The sequence below is a fragment of the Sinocyclocheilus rhinocerous genome, unplaced genomic scaffold (genome assembly GCF_001515625.1).
Source record: "Sinocyclocheilus rhinocerous isolate Xijiao unplaced genomic scaffold, SAMN03320098_v1.1 scaffold1103, whole genome shotgun sequence".
NCBI lineage: Eukaryota > Metazoa > Chordata > Actinopteri > Cypriniformes > Cyprinidae > Sinocyclocheilus > Sinocyclocheilus rhinocerous.
In genome coordinates, this window is record NW_015641443.1 from 246,087 (window position 1) to 268,847 (window position 22,761).

A 22,761-nucleotide genomic window follows, 5' to 3' on the forward strand; every position below is an offset into this window, starting at 1 on the left:
ATATATATATATACATACATACATATTACATTATGTTGTAATGTATGTACAACATTTGTGTTATGATGAAATGTTGTATATATTATTCGTTGACAGACCTAATAAAAAAGTAAAAACAAAAAAAAAGTTTACATTTTTTAGTTTACAGGGACAAAACTGTCACATTAGCATGATATCTTAGTAAAGTTATCTCAATGGCATCTTTCAGGATCATTTTCTCCATAATATTCCATTAACAAAAATTGCCTCAGGCACATTTATGTGTGTTATGTGATGTAGTGTGTTTCAGGTGGTTGCTAATACATTGCTAGGTGATTATTATGGTGTTCTGATGGTTACTTGCCTGACTAGTTCTCTACTAGTTAATCATTTTATCATCCTCCAAAATAAAATCGTGATAGCTCCATCAATGTTTAGAAAAAGGAAAAGAATGGTTCTAGAGAAGAAATAACAATAAAATGCAACCCTGACAATTGAAGTCTTACTTTCCTGTTATTTCCCAATATGACACAATTTTTTTGTCAGTGGCAAGCCTTATGATTTGTATGTAAAAGAAATGTCATAAGCAGTTTGCAAGGCCATTTTCTGCAAAGGTGAAACTACTTGTGTGTTGACCGTGTTGAAAAATGAACTTTGTTTTGTCACACAGGAAGCGTCTCAGTCTAGTTTAGTCAGATCAAAATGTCTCAGTGGTTTTCTTCGGCCTAAGGCTTCCTGGAACGAAGCGGAAAGCTGAATTTGACATTGCCCTACATTCAGTATATAAACACAAACACATAAGTACAAACCATCTAACACCACACTTCCTCTTGAACATCATATTCACTGATTTTGATGCTTTGATCTACCAGTTAGATAATGCCATTGCAATACGCACAATATAAAAAGACCCACATTCAAAAAACAATTCAAATGAGCAAAATTACATTTTTGCTACAAATTTAGCTTTTTCTCTGTAAAAAAACAGCTGCAGCACTAAGAGCAGAGAGGATAAAAGGGATCAGCGTTCGTCTGTGTAACAGATTAGTGAGCATAGCAAAGTGTATTGTTTTTAAATATATGAGCCATTAAATTATTTCAGTGCCTTGTCTGACAAAAAAAAAATATCAAGCTGTTTTCTTATTGACGAGGCATTGAACTGGGAATGTTTACCGCAACTCACATAGTGTATTGTGTATTGCAATGCAAAATTAGTCTCTAATGAGAATAAATGAGAAGCAGGCAGTTTCAGTATGTCTGTGAAGCAGCAAGACTCACACTGAAGGCCTGAATTGCCACTGATTCTGAGATTCAGATACATATTGAACTCTGTCATAAATGTGAAGGGACTAATGGCAGATTATATCATGATTTGGAGAAAAGATGGGACGGAGATGAGAGAGCTACACAGTATGAACACAGATTAGTTTATATTTAAATGATTATAACATTAGTAAGGAATCCCATTTCCGCCGCGTATAAGAAAAATAATCATGCTTTGGTAAGTAAAATATGACTTGAAATTATGATTTTAAATGTCATAATAACATACTAAGTCGTAATTATTGTATGTGATTTAAAAAAAAAAAATCTAAATTAAATGCCAAAAAGTAATAATTATGACATAAGTCAAGATTATTAAAATTATGACAAAAAGTATTTTTTGTTTCATAATGACTTTTTGTCATAATATCAATTTGGTATGTCAGAATTTCGACTTTGAAAGTTAAAACTTAGTTTGTCTACTACTACTTTTAAAGCATCATAAAGCGTGATTTTTTCCTACATGGCAGAAATGGGCTTCCATACATTAGAGTAATTTGAAATATAATTAGATTAAATTTTTTAAGAAAATCCTTTACAAAATTCTGTACAAAACTCACCTCTGCGTGAAAATTCACGTTGTTGTTGGAGCTCTCTTTAACTATGCATAGATGGAGAGTTATGGATGATTTCCAGGGAGTTGCTATGCGGTTGCTGAGTGTTTTGAGTTGTGTGAGTGCTGGTTTGAGTGCTGTAAGTGATGTTTCCCGTTCTAGAACGTCTGATTTCAAGCGATTCGGTCCATTTAAATGGCTAAACAAAAGCTCTTATATAAAGATGCTGGTGTTATTATACATCTTATTGTCATGTCAATTTCATGTATTTTATACTGTTTGAGAAGGAGGTAAAAATGTGTAACAGATGTAATGTCAAAATCCAAAAATAAGAAAGCAACTAAAACAGTTATAAATATATAAAAATATATAAAAGGTTGCTACATGGTGCTGATTATGCAACCTCCAATGTATGTTTTTCTATAGGCTCATATAATTATATAACACTTTCTAGTGTATAATTTATAACTGATGGTAATTTACAGACTCTTTTTGTTATATATATATACATACATACATATTACATTATGTTGTAATGTATGTACAACATTTGTGTTATGATTAAATGTTGTATATATTATTCGTTGACAGACCTAATAAAAAAGTAAAAACAAAAAAAAGTTTACATTTTTTAGTTTACAGGGACAAAACTGTCACATTAGCATGATATCTTAGTAAAGTTATCTCAATGGCATCTTTCAGGATCATTTTCTCCATAATATTCCATTAACAAAAATTGCCTCAGGCACATTTATGTGTGTTATGTGATGTAGTGTGTTTCAGGTGGTTGCTAATACATTGCTAGGTGATTATTATGGTGTTCTGATGGTTACTTGCCTGACTAGTTCTCTACTAGTTAATCATTTTATCATCCTCCAAAATAAAATCGTGATAGCTCCATCAATGTTTAGAAAAAGGAAAAGAATGGTTCTAGAGAAGAAATAACAATAAAATGCAACCCTGACAATTGAAGTCTTACTTTCCTGTTATTTCCCAATATGACACAATTTTTTTGTCAGTGGCAAGCCTTATGATTTGTATGTAAAAGAAATGTCATAAGCAGTTTGCAAGGCCATTTTCTGCAAAGGTGAAACTACTTGTGTGTTGACCGTGTTGAAAAATGAACTTTGTTTTGTCACACAGGAAGCGTCTCAGTCTAGTTTAGTCAGATCAAAATGTCTCAGTGGTTTTCTTCGGCCTAAGGCTTCCTGGAACGAAGCGGAAAGCTGAACTTGACATTGCCCTACATTCAGTATATAAACACAAACACATAAGTACAAACCATCTAACACCACACTTCCTCTTGAACATCATATTCACTGATTTTGATGCTTTGATCTACCAGTTAGATAATGCCATTGCAATACGCACAATATAAAAAGACCCACATTCAAAAAACAATTCAAATGAGCAAAATTACATTTTTGCTACAAATTTAGCTTTTTCTCTGTAAAAAAACAGCTGCAGCACTAAGAGCAGAGAGGATAAAAGGGATCAGCGTTCGTCTGTGTAACAGATTAGTGAGCATAGCAAAGTGTAAACAACATGGCTTTGCAAAACTCTCATCTAATGAGCCCTTTCTACATAGGCCTATTTGTCAGGATTTTAATCTGTCAAAGCTCTACTCTTTTGGAAATGTGGTTTGGGGAGCAGTGATTTGTCTTCCTGAACATTTATAATTCACCTCCAGAGTTTCCTACTTTCAGTCGCCCTGTGTCTGGTACCCTTTTAGAGCTTCTCTCAACCCTGAACCATGTCCTTCATCCATCTGCACTGGATCAGCGTTCGTCTGTGTAACAGATTAGTGAGCATAGCAAAGTGTACACAACATGGCTTTGCAAAACTCTCATCTAATGAGCCCTTTCTACATAGGCCTATTTGTCAGGATTTTAATGTCAAAGCTCTACTCTTTTGGAAATGTGGTTTGGGGAGCAGTGATTTGTCTTCCTGAACATTTATAATTCACCTCCAGAGTTTCCTACTTTCAGTCGCCCTGTGTCTGGTACCCTTTTAGAGCTTCTCTCAACCCTGAACCATGTCCTTCATCCATCTGCACTCAGATTCACTTAGCACCACAAATGTGAGAGCACAGTAATCAATGTTACCAAGCGAGGAAAAGGGTTGCAGTGTTTTAATGCATTAAGCTCATAGTGCCTCCCCAAGCTTATGAAGCGACTGAAAACTCGCCAGTTTTGAGTTATTTTTAACTCAATTTGACCCTCTGCTAGTTGCTTTTGTGGAGAAAAGACCAACCCAAGAGGCTCTTCAGGAAAACCCTCAGTCCAGATTATAGTTTAATCATTATTTTGGGCAAGTACTGCACCTGACCTTTTTTACTAAATCATTCAGCTACCCTTGTGCGTCTCTACACTTAACCTTTACAACGATGTATGGGTGTATACGTCAACAGCAAGATAAAAGAAATCCATGATATATGTTGGCATTTTCCACAACATTCAATGGGAAGAAAGTCATTCCATTAAACACTACTAATCGCTTGGTTTGACATATCTTTGGTCTCCAGTCGACATCAGTCAGCTCTGATGGGTTTTTCCAGGGATCTGCTCATTTTTCTCAACCAATTGTCCTCTAAAAGTGGAATGACTGGATCCACAGGTGGGTTTGCATGATAAAGAGTGAATTATTGATGCCCGTAGCTACTGCTATTTCAGCACGATAACAAGTGAGAGACGGCAAATTGTCAACTTTTTCACAGTTCTGCTGATGGGGGATTTACTGTGATTAAAGTGACACACTGATTAATTGAAACATTTCCAACCTTTGCTAAAGTTTGATTGGACAAAGTAATCCCAAATTTACTAGAATTTGTGGTAAACAAACCATTTCTCTTTTTAGGCACACAATGAAAGAGACTTTTGTGTAGATTGGTTTGAAAACCTCAGGAGGAGGATGGGGGTATCTTAACTATAACCATATGCTGGTTAAAGCAAGAATAATTTATTATCTTTATAAACAAAAAGTATCTGTGTTATCACTACCACACTTGCTTAAAATATTCCTAGCGGCGCCTTATGGCCAAGGGATAAACTTGTGTGTCGTAAAGTGTTATGATTTGCTATCAAAAACCATTTTAAGGTATTTTGTGTCATATTTTTCATGTTGCGTTCCTACTGCATGTCTGAGGTTAAAAGCATGCTGCATAATTAAACGATAGAGCATCCCTTGGTCTTCACAAAAAGGATTTGTAAGTGACAAGGGGGGAAATGGTGTTCAGAAGTGAATGTCACACTTATTTTTAAATGTTAAAGAGACAATAATGGATTAAAGTCTTAAGCATCTATCTATACACTTTACAAAAATGGAAATGTCTGATGTGTATATCTATTTTTCTTCTTTCACAAATACATTTTTACTTTATAAAAAAGCAAATGCAGTAGCTTCTGTACTTCTTTGCTCTTTCAGAACTGATGGAGTGTAAAACAGAAAATTCAAACAAAATGTTTTTTTACAAGTCTATACATACATAAATTTCCAAACAGGGCAGTAGAAGTAGAATCAATATTCCAAACACAAATGCTGTGAAATCCCTTCCATGACAATACATTGATCAACTGTAAATGAAGTGGTTACTAATAAAATGAAGATTTTACTTTTTTTTTTTTTTTTACATGTACCTCAAATAAACAGCACTACTTTTGAGCATAAAAAGAGGCAAAGTTGGACATGCACAGCAATGTAATATAGCAGAGGATCTGCTGACCTCTGCTGACAACCCGACAAAATTGTTCTGAATAGCTAGACAGTTGCATTCTGAAGGAAAATCAAAGACAACAATGTACATGCATATTAATAAGACCGCGGTTTTGAAAAGCTTTTCATAGAGCATCATAAAATCAAGCGTTTTAAGGTTAACATTTTCTTGAAGCTATTTACACAAAACAACTAGCATTTATGAGCTTTGCTAGACAACTATACTTGTATGGCATTTTGAAACAATCATCTACAGATTTGTCTTTAAAAAAAATATACAGCTGAATATTTGAAAGAAATTGATGGAACCCACAACATCAATCAGCTCTGTGTGTCACTTGACTGTGTCCTGTGGTAAATCAGCACTGCGGGCTCCTGACAGAGGTTTTGAATGCTGTACATTTGTCCTGTAACAAAAATAAAATACAATAAAGTAAAGTCAAATAAAATGTGGTAAATCAAGAACACAAGTTATTATTATTTAGTAATAAGTAAAACCAAATTTCATTCAATCTGATTTAAGTTTTCACTCACCAGAGGGTATCATAAACACTTGTCCAGAATTGTAGACTGACTTTACACCATCAATATCAACACGCACACAACTTGAGATAATGCTGAATACCTTAATAAAATGAAACAGTGCTGTTGATATATAATCTAAACAGAGTGTAGAGTGTACTCCAGCTTGGAATGATGAAAACGTCATATAGGCAAAAAGGGATAATAAAACAAATAACTGTCTTGTAACCTTCTCATTAACTTCTTTTTACAATTACATCTCAAAACGGATACTGGTCACTATTGTAGTTATGCAATTAACAGATATAAAATAAAAGACACTTTCTACTCACAGAAACCGTATCAAGGTCCACTTGTGAGGGTTTCTTCATGAATGACCCCAGCAGTATCTTTCCATGTGAGAAAGAGTGGCTCTGGAGGTCAACCACGTGGCCCATTGCTCGGCCTCCATGAGAGTGCCAGTGGAAGTCATCAGGACTAATAACTCGCCCATCTAGAATGGAGAACAAAAACACTGCACGTGAATCAGCTATATGAAGCAAGTCACAAGAGCACTGAAAATAAGCAACATTTTAGGCTGCCGAAGCACATGTAATTATATTTGATACTAACAACCACCCCCAATATGATTGTGTCTTCATCTCACATTCTAGGCTTTTATGTGATAAGCGTTAAATGCTTCACAAACGAACCTCACAGCGAGGACCAATTATCTGTGTGGTGCACTGTGTACCGCATTTGAATTTTCTACTTTAAAGCGCTGTGGAAGTCAAACATCTCAAACTGCTAGACTGCCACAGCATTACAAACAGCAACAAGGAAAACAGAAAGGGAAAAAAGTCATGCACACACATACATCACTATACACATCTATACATCACCCAACTGAGAATTTTTCATGGTTTTACTGTGATAACACAAATAGTAACTTATTTTGACATAAATGTCGTAGATTCATGTTAAATAATCTGCTGAGGGAATTAAGCACTTCATTTGCATTACAACGGTAGCGGTTGTGCTTATAGTTTCTAAATGGGTTTCATAAATACTACAGTTGAATAGAATACCATTGAAACCATAATTACACTGACCTATCTTATGTAGTAACCCGCTATCCACGGTCTTACCTGTGGTTATGGTTTTGCTATTTCAAATTCTACAGTATGAAAAAAGTACTGTAAATATTCATTAGATCAAGTACGTAGTAGTCAAAGAGTGCTGCAGGGATGACGTATTTTTGTAGGATTTTTTTTATGGGTTTTTGGTTAAATGGCTGAAATAAGGTCTGTGGTTAACACTATCAGTAGTTAACTTCCACATCTTTGTGTTTATACTTGTGCTCTATTCTAACTCAAACTAAATTTGTGGAGATTATCATCATGACCAAAATGTGCAAGAATCTCAAATATTTTCTGCAATAATCTAAAAGCCTAATGGGTTTTTGTTAAAACCCAGGAAAACAAGGCAATGCGATCTTCCATGTCCTACAAAAATATGCGCTTTATTAGGGGAGTTCCATGAATTATGGACCAAGCTATCAGTTTTCCTCATTTGTTCTGTTTAATGCTCCCTGTATGCTCCTTTAATGAAAAAACCCTGTTGAAAAAAAAAACCTTTAGACATTCCAAGAGATGATTTAAATCATTAAGCATGATGAAAGGAGAACAATGTTAAGTGGTCGAAAACAAATGTTTTCATTGGAAGCACATTCCCAACTCAGTGAAGTGATCCACTCATGGGTATAAATCATACATAAACAAGTTAAGTTAGTTCCCAGAAGTTTGTGCTTCAAATTAAAAATCTGTATTGAATTCAAAAGGCTTCTGATGTTTTTAGAATAAAAAAATAACTCATGTTATGTAAATATAAAAAGCAATTATTGATTGTAATTAGGTAATTAGCCAACTTGTACATGCGAATGAATCGCTCAATCGCTGCTTTGTTAAAATGGTTTATATATCTGCAGTCCTATTTTTGGTTTCTCTTTTTGAATGGCGAATGTAGACTACTGCCTCATGCTAATATAGACAGTTATTTACGCATGTGCTCGTGGGTTGCTGGTTTTAGTTTTAAGGTGTGTTAAAGCTCAACTTTATAGCCCAGACTCATGCATCACGAGGTGACAACACAGTCTGCATTTGCCACCACTAGCACTTTGTTGTCAGTTTGGTGTGTGACGGCCTTTAGAGGTTCAGACCCAAGTAGGGGGAACACCTTTCCTGTCATTATTGTACCTATGAATACGTCACTCAACAAAAGGCTGCTCAGGCAGTGTCCCTATAACCTGGCTTCTACACCTGATATGTAAATTAGTCTTGTGTGTTGATTTAATGCATTTGTAATGCGTGTAATGTCATTACCTTTAGAGGCTGGGGGCCACAGGTGAGAGAACCACTCATGCAGGTTGTTCCAATCCTCTTCCTCCAGGACAATAGGCTGCAGTGGAGGCCCACAGAGATCGCACTGCGCCAACACTCGTGGAGCCTGTCGCACATGCGGCATCACTCTAGACGATGGCAAGTCTGAAAATAAGAGTAGTGATGGTTACAAACATGCTGTTAAAGCTGCCAGCTGTAGATCGATTTTCTCGATAGACACATGGTTCTGTGGTACATTCAAATCACTGTATGTTTGAGAGGCCTGACAGAGTTAAACAGGCCCAAGCAGTCATACGAGTTTGAGTTTGGTAAACTTATATTCGCAATTCCACTTGATGGCACAGAAACGACAGACTGCAGGTTTACAATATTTTGCACATGAATACTTACTAATATCATCATCCTCCTCGTGTCGCTGAAGCTCAAGCATTGATGACGGCCCACTTCTGAAAGCCACGTCACTACACAAGCAGAATTTTAAATAGAGTGATTATTTGCACTGGCCACACAACAGTTATTTTTATCCTAATAGTCTGCTGCAGGGGTTAGACAAAGGTAAAAATATCATATATAACATCAATAAAACCAACTCTTTTATTTTAATATAGTTTATTCTTATGATGGCAAAGCTGAACTTTCAGAAGCCATTACTCTAGTCTTCAATGTCACATGATCCTTCAGAAATCATTCTAATATGCTGATTTGGTGCTCATTAAACATTTCTTTTTATTATTACAGTTAATGTTGTTGTGGAAATTGTGATATCGTGAGCATTTATTTAAAATATAGAAATAATTTGTAACATCATAAATGTAACTACTGTCACTTTTGATTGTGTCCTTGCCGAATTGAAATATCAATTTTTGCTTTCATTCATATAATTATTGCATTATTATATTAAAATTATTATTGCTAGATATACTATACTGATACAAAAAAGACCTTGTATAAAATCTATATTAAATATATAGTATGCATTACAAGTAAACTGCAGATGTATTTGCAGTATTTACACTCATTTGTTTAGGCCAGGTATCTGCCTTTAATAACTCAACTTACACATCAGATAACATGTTGGGTCCCCTGGATACTCGGACACTTGGTTTGGTTCTGGTCCCTGACGGCTCCTCAGTAACACCACTGGTGAAGCCAAAAGAGGCACGGCTGTTTCCCTGCAGCTGATCGTCACTTTGGGCCATATTCTCACTCGAGTGATCTGACTGGTCCTCAAGAGAGTGAAGGAGGTTTCTGCGTCCCTGTTTTCTGCACCTTAGTCCACTTTTTACCATGTTTTCAGGTTTTTCAGAAGCAAAAATAGCATTCATTGAGGCTAAAGATCGTTTGATTGATTTTGGCGTGTTGATGATGTTTCTTTTTAGGCTCCTGGTGTGATTCTTTGTTTTTTGTGATTTCATTGAATTTCCATCCTTATTAATCACACCACGTAGAGGAGTATTTGTTAGTTTGGACTTTTGTGGAGGAGAACTGCGAGGTGTGGGAAGCCAATCGGCTGGTTCCTGAGACTGTGGTGCCTCCCACCAATTGGAAGGAGCTTTTCTTTGTCTTTTCTGTGGAACATTGTCTGGCACAGAACTGTCTGGTCTTATAAGAGAAGATGAAGTCTGTTTCTGTGCAGATCCAGATTCACGCGAGTAGACCCAGTCAAACATTCTCTTCTCACCTGTTTTATTTATAGGAAGAAACAGTAAGTACAAAAACTTAAATCAACAGAAGTACAAGTTTGGGAATGAGTTTACCTCTAAGGAGGTTGTGCTGTCTGTTAGGACTACACAATTCTGGACTAATCTCTGCATCATTCTCATTCGGAAAAGCTCCCACTTCCTCTCCTGGTGATGCCACTTGAGGTTGAGTGGGTATTGATTTTGGTTTCCTTCGCCCACCTGTTTTCTTAGTAGTCTTCTGCTCAGCTCCAGCATTATGTCCATCGTCACCCGCTATTGTCTTTTTAGCACTGTCCAACACATTGGAAGTCTTCTGCTTTTTCTGATTCCCCTGGGAAGGCCTGATAGACTGCGTTTCCTCAGAATCAACAGCAGCTTCTTGCTTTGTTGATGCTTTAGTACTGGCTTTCGGTCTTTGTGCCGTATCCAACGCTTGCTTTGGCTGAGACTCTGTGGTACTTTCATTCGGGCTAGAGAGCCACCACTCTCCTGGAGGTCTCCTTTTCCTCTTGCAACACATAGGACTGTCTGAAGAAATGTCGGATGCTATTGTTGGTGGATCCTGTGATTTTGGTTCCACCCTTTTTGTCTCTTTTCTCTTCTGTTTTTTGCCTGGATCCACAGCGTCTTCCTTGGGTGAAGATCGTTTATTCACAGCTACAGTGCAAAAAAAAAGATTGTAAGTTTTCATGCACTCTGCACTGATGGTTATTAAGGATGCCTAATCTCTGAGTTGGGAGTGTTAGATGTCTGTCTAACCAAAATAATAAAAATATGCTTGGTGTAATTACCAGTGCACTGCATAATTAAACAAATGTCGGAGGAACTAACCTGTCGTTTGTTTCTCCTTTCGCTCATTGAGGGCAGGTGAAGGTTCATGCTCTTGCTCCTCACAGGAAGGATCTATCTGTTCCAACTCTTTTTGTTGTTTAGAAGTTCGTTTCTTTGTCTTAGAGGCAGTTTCCTCCTTTTTGTTATTCTTTCTTTTTCTGTTGGATTTTGTGGAGTGATGATCTGCTGCAGCAGTGTCTTTATTGGATTCCTTCTTAGCTTTTGGTCTGGGTCTCTTCTGTTTAGATGATTTTGAGGATTTCTTTGTGGCTCTAGACTCAGGATCTAGGATTTCTTGGCTGCCACCTGTATTTGTTTCATCTTTGTCAGAAAGATCAGCAGGCTCAGGTGCCTTGCTGTTTGCACGTTTCTTTCCTGAAACCATCACACAAAGAAATATTTCAAATATAAATCACATGTAACCTTTAAATGTATCATATAATTTTTCATTTATGAATGTATTATAAACGTACAAATAAATGTATTGATAAGGTATATGCACTAATATGGTGCCCTCAAAAAGTAAAAGGTATGAATGTTTAAATGTGTCAAAGGACTGACTTTATACATTCACTAAAAATAATTTTGGGATTAATTGATTATAAATATTGGTATATGATTATTAAATATGATTCAGAAAAGGTAATAATACTGTTGAAAAGGTTTGGGGTCACAGTCAGACCTTTTCTGATTTTTTTTTTTTCAGCAAGGATGCATTAAATTAAAAATAAAATGCTGTTCTTTTGAACTTTATCAAAGAATACTGGGAAAAAATGTACCATGGTTTTTACAAAAATATTGTTAATAATAAGAAATGTTTCCTGAGCATGATTTCTGAAAGACCATGTGACACTTTTTACTGGAGTAAAAAAAATAAATTTTTATACACCATACATCTAAAGATTTCATAAAAGTGTGATTTACCTGTTGACACAGTTTTGCATCCCTGTACAGTTTGAGAAGAGGTCTGATCAGAAATTCTGTCCTCCAGTGTTTCAGTTACAAGGTCGGCTCTATCCTCAACACTATCATGAGTCACAGGGCCTTTGCCACTCTTTTTTGAGGCTTTTCCACGTTTTTCTTTCAGTTTCTGTTTACCAGACTCCATTTGCACTTGGTTTCTTTTGGCATCCTTCCCATGCTGATTAGTCGTATCTGTTTCACTCTGTGAGAGTTGATCTGTAGAGTGTGGCTCTGTAAGAACATTCTCCTTTGCGGTGTTTGCTGGGACAGGTCTTTTGTTCCTGCTGACCTCTGCCTTGCGAGGGATGACAAAAAGAACAGGAGCCTCGTCGTCTAGGATCATGAAATCCTCCTCTAAATCTACAGGTGGAGGAGCTGGAACTGCTGCTGGTTTCCTGGAACTCACCAATGAAACCATGTTACAAAAAGTAACAACGACACGTGGTTTAATGGGTTAGTTCACCCAAAAATGAAATTAGCCCATAAATTACTCACCCTCAAGTCATCCTAGGTGTATATGACTTTCTTCTTTCAGACAAATCCAGTCGGAGTTATATTAAAAATGGTCTTTGATCTTTCAAGCTGTTTAATGGCACTCAGCGGGTGTTGCAGTGCATCAGTCCAAAAGAAGTGAAATAAATTAAGATAGAGATTGTAAAAAGAATGTAGCACACGAGTCAAGTACCAGTGGATTAGAGACCTGCTCAGTCATTTGATTACATTTTCAGAGTAACTTGCCCAACACTGCCTGCAGCGAATCGATGCGTTTTTGTAAGAAAAATATCCATATTCAAAACGTAATAATCACTTGAATCTAGCTTGCGCCAACAGTCCTACACGGAAGCAGCTCCGGGCGGATCACGTATGAGATCGATTACAAACCTTTACAAATCTGAAACATGGATTTTTGTATCGTGAATTGCCAATTTCGGACAGTAATCGATTTAAAACGCTAAGAATCGAATAAATCGCGATTTCTATAGCGATTCAATGCTTTCAAAATATATACACATTAAATTACTATCAATGGCTCTCGGTCATACCGACGACATTACCTGAGCAGTCGAAAGTTGCGTAGGCTATTTATTGCATGGACGAAGCAAAAATTTAAAAGTCTAAAGCATACGCACAGTTCCATTGAATGAGAAATGTCTTTTAAAAATGTTGTTAAACCAAATGTACAAAGGAAACCGTTAAAATAACCACAGCTTTAACAACAACCTTGAAATAAGAGCGCAAGGTTTATCTGATAATCAGATGCATGAAAGTAGCGTTCGTTGCTATAGCAAACAGACATCGGGCGCGTTTTCTTTCAAAATCATCATTTGCCGATGGAGAGGAAAAGTTAAACACTATAGCATTTAATTTGATGAAAATGAGAAAGAAGTTTTCGCACTGAAAGAGAAGTGATCTCACGCTCATAGAACTTAAGACATGCCAGGCTATATCTGCAGCTAAACTGAATAAAAATCAGAATGAACTGAAACGTTAAGATAATAAACACAATAAATAAATAAAATTTATGAATAATGCATTGCTAATTGACATATCATTTATTACAGTACAGAAACTATAAAGTATATTTTCTACCTTATTCTGTGCAGAAAATTGAAATAATTGTTTGTAGTATATAAAACAATCATAAAATTGCCATTAGGAAAAAATTATAGACTAAAAATGATTGATTATTGTCCAGAAGTGTATTCGATTTCTTATAGCAAATTCAAAGTAAGAGATAAGAAAAGAATCCCTTGTAAAAAAATTAAAATACATACATACATAAAATTATTGTATTTGGCATTTCTGTCACCTAGTGTGACAAAATGTTAGCATATACATCATACTTTTAAAGCTTTTTTAAAATCTTGGCTTACATAAATTTCTACATATGCCATGTCATGCCGTAGCATCATTAAACTAGCATCTAACAATGGACAAAAGTGTTTTTTTTCTCTAACCTATGGTTCTGTAACCATAAAGGCTGCTGTGTAATTTGCCCCCTGACTAAGCATTTAAAGACTCCTGTGAATGCACTTAAAGAATGCAGAATCGAATCGTTAATCGTTTCGAATATAATTGTGAATCGAATCGAATCGTTCTGAATTTGCACAAATCGTTCTTGAATCGAATCGAAAACTTATGAATCGTGAATCGAATCGATTCGCTGTCTACCCAAAGATTCACAGCCCTATCAGAAACACATTTAAACTCACCGTGGGGATTTAGGCATCAAGGCCTTATTAAGCTTGTGCTGGAAAGACAATCCTTTGCCTTGCATTAAACTAGCATCTAACAATGGACAAAAGTGTTTTTTTTCTCTAACCTATGGTTCTGTAACCATAAAGGCTGCTGTGTAATTTGCCCCCTGACTAAGCATTTAAAGACTCCTGTGAATGCACTTAAAGAATGCAGAATCGAATAGTTAATCGTTAATCGATTCGAATATAATTGTGAATCGAATCGAATCGTTCTGAATTTGTACAAATCGTTCTTGAATCGAATCGAAAACTTATGAATCGTGAATCGAATCGATTCGCTGTCTACCCAAAGATTCACAGCCCTATCAGAAACACATTTAAACTCACCGTGGGGATTTAGGCATCAAGGCCTTATTAAGCTTGTGCTGGAAAGACAATCCTTTGCCTTGATCCTCCACCACCTGATTCTTGCATTGCTCCACCGCTTGAAGTTTTGGTTCACTTTTCTGAACCAAAACAGGAGAAAGTTGATTCTGATTTTTTTCCCTTAATAATAAAAAAATTAGAAGATTTAATAAGAAATCTGCAGCTCTAAATAGAAAGAACAATTCAGTTATAACATTAGAAATGGTAGTTTCCTTACATTGTTAAACCTTCCTTAGTTTCTGGAGGGGACTGTGTGGCTTGCTCTGGCATTTTAGTGGTTTTCGCAGGCTTCATACTGAAGAATAAACATTTTAAGTTGAATTTGTTTTTATCATAATACAAGAAATGTGATTATATATTTTAAATCCTATTAATATTATTTGTAAGAAAGTTAAATTCAATGTTGATGAACAATACTGTTGTTACACATTAATATCTGACCTTGATAAAGAACCAGCAGTTGCTTTAGTAGTTTTTCTAAACTCAAGCCTTTCTGGTGGTGAAGCCAGAGACCCGCTATCCCTTCAGAGCAAAGAAAATAAGTGAACAGTTAGACAATAAAACAAAAACAGTAACATTTATCAGACTCGTTTTATTCTTACCCATTAACAGATTCCTTGACCGGTTCTGACTGCTGAGTGCAGGACCCCTTGCTTAAGTCTCCACCAATGGGTTCCTCATCCTCAACAAAGAGAAGAGGATCAGCCACAGGTCTGACTCCATCCACCGTTTCATCCCTCTCTGTTGCCAAAGCAATAGGGCTGGATGTCTTTATGGGAGCAAGTTCTTTAAATGGACTCTCTTTGTTAGGATTGAAAGAAATATGACAATTATTACAGATGCTAAGCAGGTATGAGACAGGTGAGATATGCTAAATAATTAACTCTTTTTTTCTGCTTTCATGGTCGGGCAAGTAGTTCAAATTTCTACTTGCATTGCCAATACAAATTATACATTTACTTAATTTAATTGCATAATTTTATATTTGCATTTAGAATTTTCAATTACAATTTAATTTTTGCATTTATTAATATTTCATTTCAAATGATCAAAAATATAGTTTATAATTGAAATTTTTTTGCTGGTTTAATCAAATGTTAAGTTTACTTTAAAACAAAATGTGCAATAATAGCTAGTAATTATACACAGTACAACTGATATAAAATGCAATCTTAGTGTCCAATAATACAATCGATACAAAAGTGTCCAATAATACAATACAAGATGTAGGTTTACCTTTATAAATCATTTCATCTTCTTGAATGCCATTTTCTTGGATTAAAGCATCCTTGGGCACCTGACAATCAGAGTCATCTGATTAACAATCAACATCACATTGTAGCACTAAGAACAGACTGACTTCTAATGATTCACTTCATGTGTACCTGCTGAGATGATGCCTTCATCTTTTCTGGATCAGAAGAACTTTCACTTTTCCTCTGACTATTCATGCCAGTGCTTTTGGGCAAAGGAGAAAGCAGAGGCAAACCCAGCTCAGAGTCAGCATCTACCAATAACAACAACATGAGATATTGTTTCGCACAATGAATAGCATGAAAAAGCGACAATGAAATGAATGTTTTAAGCAATTAGATGAATGTAAGAATATAATTACCAATGTCATCGAAGAGATTGTCAATGTCACGCAGGGTGAAAACCTTATCGATCTTGAAGTCAGAACTGACTCTGAAAACCAGCAGCAACATATGATTAAATTACTTTTACTTGAGCTAGTTAAGATATTAACCAATACAATAGGTTGTTTGTTATGAAAGTCTAACATTACTTACATTTCATGTCCTTGATAATAATGCAGTTTCTTTTTGGCTTTGACCTGAAATCATTGATTCAAACATCACAAGTTCATTTGAAGAATAAAATACATAAAACTAACTCATGGTAACTATACATTTATCATATAATTCACACACACACAACCATATCTATATATCTATCTATCTATTAATTACAGTTCAAAAGTTTGGTAAGCTTTTTCTTTCTTAACATTTATTTTGTTTACTCTGCATTTGTTTGATCAAAAATGCAGTAAAACTTTAATAATGTAATATTATTATTACAACTTAAAATAACTGTTTTCTATTTTAATTAGGGATGCACCGATACCGATACTGAGCTCCTGTACTCGTTAAAATGCCCCGATACCAAACACCGATACCACACAGCATGTGATAAGCGCCATATTCAAACAAAGAAACACCGACAATTGTAAAATGTAATTTATTCCTGTGATGATTTATTCCTGAATAATTTATTCAGCATCATTACTCCAGTCTTCAGTGTCACATGACCCTTCAGAAATCATTCTAATCTGATTTGATGCTCAAGAGACATTTCGTATTATCAATGTTAAAATAGTTGTGCTGCTTAATATTTTTTCCGTGACATTTTTTTAGGATTCCTTGATGAATAGAAAGTTCATAAGAACAGCACATATGTACAATAGAAACCACAGAAATAATGTTTACATTAATGTAATAAACAATGTGATGCTGTGCATTGCTACCTGGCTGAACGGTGTCTGAACTGTCACTTTACTTCTGCTTTCTTTTCAGAGACAGTGGCTTTGTCCCAAAACACAGCGAGCTGACTACTCTGAGAGAATTTTGAGCGCCTATGATGCCCAAAAATGCTGTCTAGGTAGGGAGCTTACTAGGTTTTAAGTGCAGCCACTGACGGACTCTGCGCCACAAACGGTGGCTTTGTTCTTTCCGTAACGATACACCCATAACTACTGACCTGTGACATCGTGTTCACCCCTGGTTAAAGAAAATGTGTGTCCACCAGTGAAGCTCTTAAATGCGCAGATAGTCCTGTTCTCCGTTTCAATCCCAACATGCCCGTGACTGGTAGCTGACCGCCATTCGCGCGTACATTACACTCTTCTTTGTTTAGGCAGTTTGGCAAGTCTTGAAGCTAATTTTGTATTTGCAATAGCTTTACTTTCAAAACATTAGTAAATTAAGCATTAAAATATTAATATCTCACAGAAAACATTAATATCTTTCATAGAGTCCGTCACTGTATTTGACCCACAACAACAACACAAATTCTCCCGCTCATTTGTGTTCCTGTGCGGGAGAAAGACGCACAATGAAATGCTGCCACCTAGTGCTGCGGAGTGTTTCACAGCCACACTACAGCAGTAAATTAAATTAGGATAAAGCCCACTAGGGGGCATCAATAAACCCACAAGCCAAGGGGATAACGTGTTTTTTTTTATTTTTATAAATACCGTTTAAAATAAATTACCAATTAAATGGCAACCAGGTTTATAAAAGTTAACTACAACTAAAACCAAAAATTACGTTACTTAAAATAAAATAGACTTTAATTAAAAAAATCTCATTTTGATTTAGTTTAACTTTATGTACTAAAATACTTTAAACTAAAACTGAAATTAAAATGTAAAATGACAAAGACAAAAAAATTACTAAAACTTTCAAATTAAAATTAAAATCTAAAAATAAAAACGGATTGTAAATATTAATAAAAATAATTATATAGTATCTCAATGATAGGCTACTAAAATAACATTGTTAGTAACTTGACTATATATCATATTTCTCAGACTACATTTTAAATAAATATTAACATTTCTTACAATTATTACAAATAATAGTTTTCCTTTTGTATCCAATGCAATATAATTAAATAAAAAATGATAACTTTAATTTTAAAAATGAAGACTTTCACATTTTTTAAATAAGAGTTGCAGATTTTTTTATCCTGTGATGCAAAGCTGAATTTTCAGCAGCCATTACTCCAGTCTTCAGTGTCACATGATCCTTCAGAAATCATTCTAATGTGCTGTTTAAGAAACATTTCTTATTTTTTATCAACGTTTTCACAGTTTTTGCTGTTATTTTTAAATTTAATAAATACTGTTTAATGAACTTTCTATTCATCAAAGATCACGAAATCAGAGAAATGCTTCAGCATATTACAATGATTTCTTAAAGATCATTCGAAGACAGGAGTAATGACTGCTGAAAATTCAGCTTTGCCATCACAGAAATTAATTACATTTTAAAATATACTAAAATTGAAAATAGTTATTTAAAATTTTAATAACATTTCACAATATTGCTGTATTTTTCATTATATAAATGCAGCCATAAGAGACCAATAACATTTAAAAATCTTTAAAGGGGTCATATGATGCGATTTCAATTTTTCCTTTCTCTTTGGAGTGTTACAAGCTCTTGGTGCATAAAGAACCGACTCCTGGTAGATGACTTGAGGTAATGACACATCTTGACGGCCAATCAGGAAGCAGTACGGGGTGATCGGGTCACGGTCAGCAACGTCAGAGGAGGTATACCCAAGAGGCTTTGAACTGAGGATACCTTCCACCTCAATCAGGACTGTCCTCAACACTTCCTCAGTAACAGTCTGGGCTCCGATAGTCACTCTGAGCGCTGCCTTGATAGAGCGGATCTCCCTCATAATGTTCTTTTTAGCAGCATCATATGACCCCTTTAATATTACAAACTTTTGGCTGCCACAGTATATCAGAATTGTTTTTAAAATGACATAAACTTACTGTCTGTCCCACAGAAGAAGCCAGATTATATTTAGCAGCATGTTTACAATCCAGGTTATGAAGAATCCATATGGCAACACAGCAGGACTGCAGTACATTGGACCATAAACAGTCCTGTGAGAACAATATACATAATCGTCTCATTAACTGCAACATGTTATTATTACAAAATCACATTTCATGCCACTTTGTTTTTTGATTACCATTTGATTCTAGCTCGCCGAGTTCTTACCTCCTGCAGGTAGTGAGGATGTAAACATGCATGAGCGACAGCCAAGTGTAGATGACACCCCAGATTGAGAAGGTCCATCCCGAGGGGGTGATTTCTGTATTGTATTTATCTGATATCGCTCCAGTGTTGTTCCGAAAAGGACCTGCGAATAGGGAAAAATAACATTGTAGCGATATATTTAACCAAAATGTAATTTAACACCTAATTCATCGCTCCAGTGTTGTTCCGAAAAGGACCTGCGAATAGGGAAAAATAACACTGTAGCGATATATTTAACCAAAATGTAATTTAACACCTAATTCATACTGTAAACAGTATTATATTTATCTTCTGTACATACCAGTTCCCGGTCCAGCAAGTGCGTTGAATATGATGCAGATGATGAAAATGACAACAGAAAGGACTATGAGTGCTAAATGGGCAACGCTGTGACCTCCCATTGTGAGCAGCTGAAATAAAGAGAATGTTCTGCTTGTTGTTATCTGAAAACGCACACACACACACACACACACACACACATTTATAGCCTATATCGCTTTGGATAAAAGCGTCTGCTAAATGACTAAATGTAAATGTAAATGTAAATATCAGCTCAAAACGAATCACCCTCACATATGCATTATTAGTAATAAGTAAATTAAACATAAAGACACAAAACTTGTATATTACCTACGTCTGAAACCAAGCGTTGAAGAGAGAGGGAAGTTACCGTAACACTCTGAGGACTGAATAACACAAATACTACACCCGTGGGACTGGTTTTATAAAGGGCAGGTTGTGTAACTGTATGACTACACGTGCTCAGTATGTCATTTGAATACAGGTGTACAAATGGCTGTCAAGGCTACCATTTTTTCTTTGCACTTCCGATGGTTATGAAAAATCCTTACATAACTAACTGATCTTACACTTTGAATTAACAAAAAAATAGTAGCAGATGGTGTAGGGTTTTTTCTTTTAAAATAATTTCTGTTTCCATTTTTTTAAATAAATAAATACAAAGTTTTATAAAGTAAAAACTACACTTTTTATCCACAGGTACATGTTTGATAACATGGCTTAGACATTAACTGTGTGTGTAATAATGTCTTTAACAGTTAAGGAAGTAAATGTACACATGGATGGACACATGATGAAGCATATATCTATTATGAAACACATCTGAACATGTGTTGAAGAAGTGATATTGCCACTTATATACAGTTTAGCAAAACATGTTTACAATCATGTTTTTGCAGAGTTGCTTAACCTGTTATACATTTTGCAAAGTTTGGTTTCATCTTAAAGATTTGCAGATTTCCTTAGAAGACCATGATTGACTGGTATGTGTGTTTGGTTTAATTCAAATGTACTTAACAATTCGTGTATCTTCAAGGGCAACCTTTTGCATATTAAGTTTCAGTACAAGTTGTTCTTTACCAAACATAAACACATAAAACACATACAATTAAAAAAAATAAAACAAAAAATAAACAACAAAAAAAACTATAATAATGTATACAATACATGACAAATATTGTAGTATTTTTTTTAAAAAGTTCCAAAAATATGTTTAAGATTGAGTTCATCCAGTAGTCACAGAAGCATCAGTAGTCACCTGGAGTCACATGCGTATGTAGAGTTTAGGAAAAACCTGCCTGAATTGTTTAATAAATTTAAAATTGTAATTTTTTTAACAAAAAAGAACCCGTTAAACAATTATTTACATCAAAACTATCCACGCCCTAACATGTTACATGTGCTGCAATACGAGGATCAAACCACTTCGCGGGGGATGATGAAATATGAACAGAGATACATTACCACAGGAAAGATCAATATTTTACGTTTAAACGTAAATATTCATCATATTTAGGCATATGTTTAAGCACAACAGCCGAGCAGCTCTTCTCTGTTCATATACTGCAACACTCTTTAGTCTATTCCACAAAAATGGTCTGTTCCAATGTCTCGTGATCAACAGGAAGGAAACTTTCCATTCAGTCAATTTTATCGTGAGAAGATATTACTGAGTATTTTTGTTACCTCTCAGTACATAAAATGCCTTTACTTTGTGGCGGAACAACTGAGGCGAAAGATGCGAATGAAGAGGTGCAGAAAATATGCGACGAGGTTGGTAACTTTTCATTGCAGATAAATAGAAATAGTGAAGTGATATGTCATACAACAACAACAAACTTAGTTCCCGTTTTTCCACAGATAAAGTCTCATGCCGAGGATAAAGCTGGGCGCAAGTTTGACGTTTTCGCCGCAAAAACTTTTAAAACACAACTTGTTGCGGGGACAAATTACTTCATTAAGGTAAGAGAAAATCCCTGTGATTTTATGAATGAACTTATAGGAGTACCCTGTTAATGTACTGAATATGTCTGTAAAAGCAAGCCTCAGATATAGTCCTTGACAGCTATAATATCTCTTTAAAATCATTGTTGTAAATGATCTGTTTCAGGTGCATGTAGGTGGGGATGAGTACATTCATCTACGTGTCTATAAAACTCTGCCCCATGCTGGAGAAAAACTGAAGCTGCACAGCATTCAGACATCCAAGGCTCATCATGATCCTATTGAATACTTCTGAAGCAAACTAAGCAAATCATCATAAATACAATACTCATGCAGCTCAATGTTGCCATTTTTACACAGTAAATGTTTACATTAACACCTGAAGAAGAACATTTATTACATTCAATGACCTTACAAAATGTATTCATTGACTTATGGGATCATGGGTTAACACTACCAGTGAAACTCACTGTGAATTAAGCAATCCTATAAATACATGCATCCATTATGTGTGTGGCATAGCTGTAAAATAACAGTTAATTTTCTCTCCCGCATACTGAAAACATCACTTAACTTGCATCTAGTTACATATGTCAGTAGTTTGGTCTTCACATTTTGGGCTTTGTAATTAGTGATACTAATGCAGTAAACACTTATTTTATACTTAACTGCCTATAATGTACATTATTTACATAAAATGCATGCATGGATGGACTGTTTGTATTATGTAAACAAAAACTTATTTTGGATGCGGTTAATCGTGGTTAATCGTTTGACAGCACTAGTCAATATACATAATCGTCTCTAACTGCAGCGTCTTATTATTACAAATCACACTTCATACCACTTTATTTTGTGATTATCATTAGTAAAAAAAATTTAAAATGTTATTAAAATAAAAAGTAAAATAAGTAAATAATTTATATTTTATAATATATTTATATTTTTGCCATGTATATAATATAAATGTTTAATATACATATAAATGTCTGGGTCTAAATTTTAGGATGGAAGGATCATCATATTTCGGAGTCTGTGGCATTTAAAAACTTAAAACCCAAAACTATTTCATGGCAATTCTTAACTGTTTAAGTTTTGATGAATTAGTGGTTAAT

At 35.2% G+C, this 22,761-nt stretch overlaps 2 protein-coding genes across 4 annotated transcripts; one reads left to right on the forward strand and one right to left on the reverse strand.

Moving 5' to 3' along the window:
* Window positions 1-5,361: 5,361 nt before the first annotated feature.
* Window positions 5,362-17,665, reverse strand: LOC107754950 (serine/arginine repetitive matrix protein 1-like). Of its 2 annotated transcripts, none has more exons than XM_016571597.1 (19): window positions 17,325-17,665; window positions 16,358-16,401; window positions 16,183-16,253; window positions 15,953-16,074; window positions 15,804-15,864; window positions 15,170-15,368; window positions 15,009-15,089; window positions 14,785-14,862; window positions 14,587-14,687; window positions 14,157-14,214; window positions 11,905-12,338; window positions 10,981-11,355; window positions 10,225-10,806; window positions 9,527-10,148; window positions 8,858-8,928; window positions 8,450-8,611; window positions 6,422-6,582; window positions 6,102-6,192; window positions 5,362-5,974 (listed from the first exon to the last, which is right to left on the reverse strand). In XM_016571597.1, the coding sequence occupies exons 1-19, from the start codon at window positions 17,331-17,333 to the stop codon at window positions 5,889-5,891; spliced, it is 3,408 nt and encodes a 1,135-aa protein (XP_016427083.1). In that variant the 5' UTR covers window positions 17,334-17,665; the 3' UTR covers window positions 5,362-5,888. The 2 variants fall into 2 exon arrangements, with proteins under 2 accessions (XP_016427083.1, XP_016427082.1); XM_016571596.1 differs by having other exon boundaries at window positions 11,905-12,344.
* A 3,644-nt stretch (window positions 17,666-21,309) lies between these two features.
* Window positions 21,310-22,354, forward strand: LOC107754938 (cystatin-B-like). Of its 2 annotated transcripts, none has more exons than XM_016571582.1 (3): window positions 21,310-21,475; window positions 21,563-21,664; window positions 21,813-22,354. In XM_016571582.1, the coding sequence occupies exons 1-3, from the start codon at window positions 21,404-21,406 to the stop codon at window positions 21,939-21,941; spliced, it is 303 nt and encodes a 100-aa protein (XP_016427068.1). In that variant the 5' UTR covers window positions 21,310-21,403; the 3' UTR covers window positions 21,942-22,354. The 2 variants fall into 2 exon arrangements, with proteins under 2 accessions (XP_016427068.1, XP_016427069.1); XM_016571583.1 differs by having other exon boundaries at window positions 21,394-21,475; window positions 21,546-21,664.
* The last annotated feature ends 407 nt before the right edge of the window (window positions 22,355-22,761 follow it).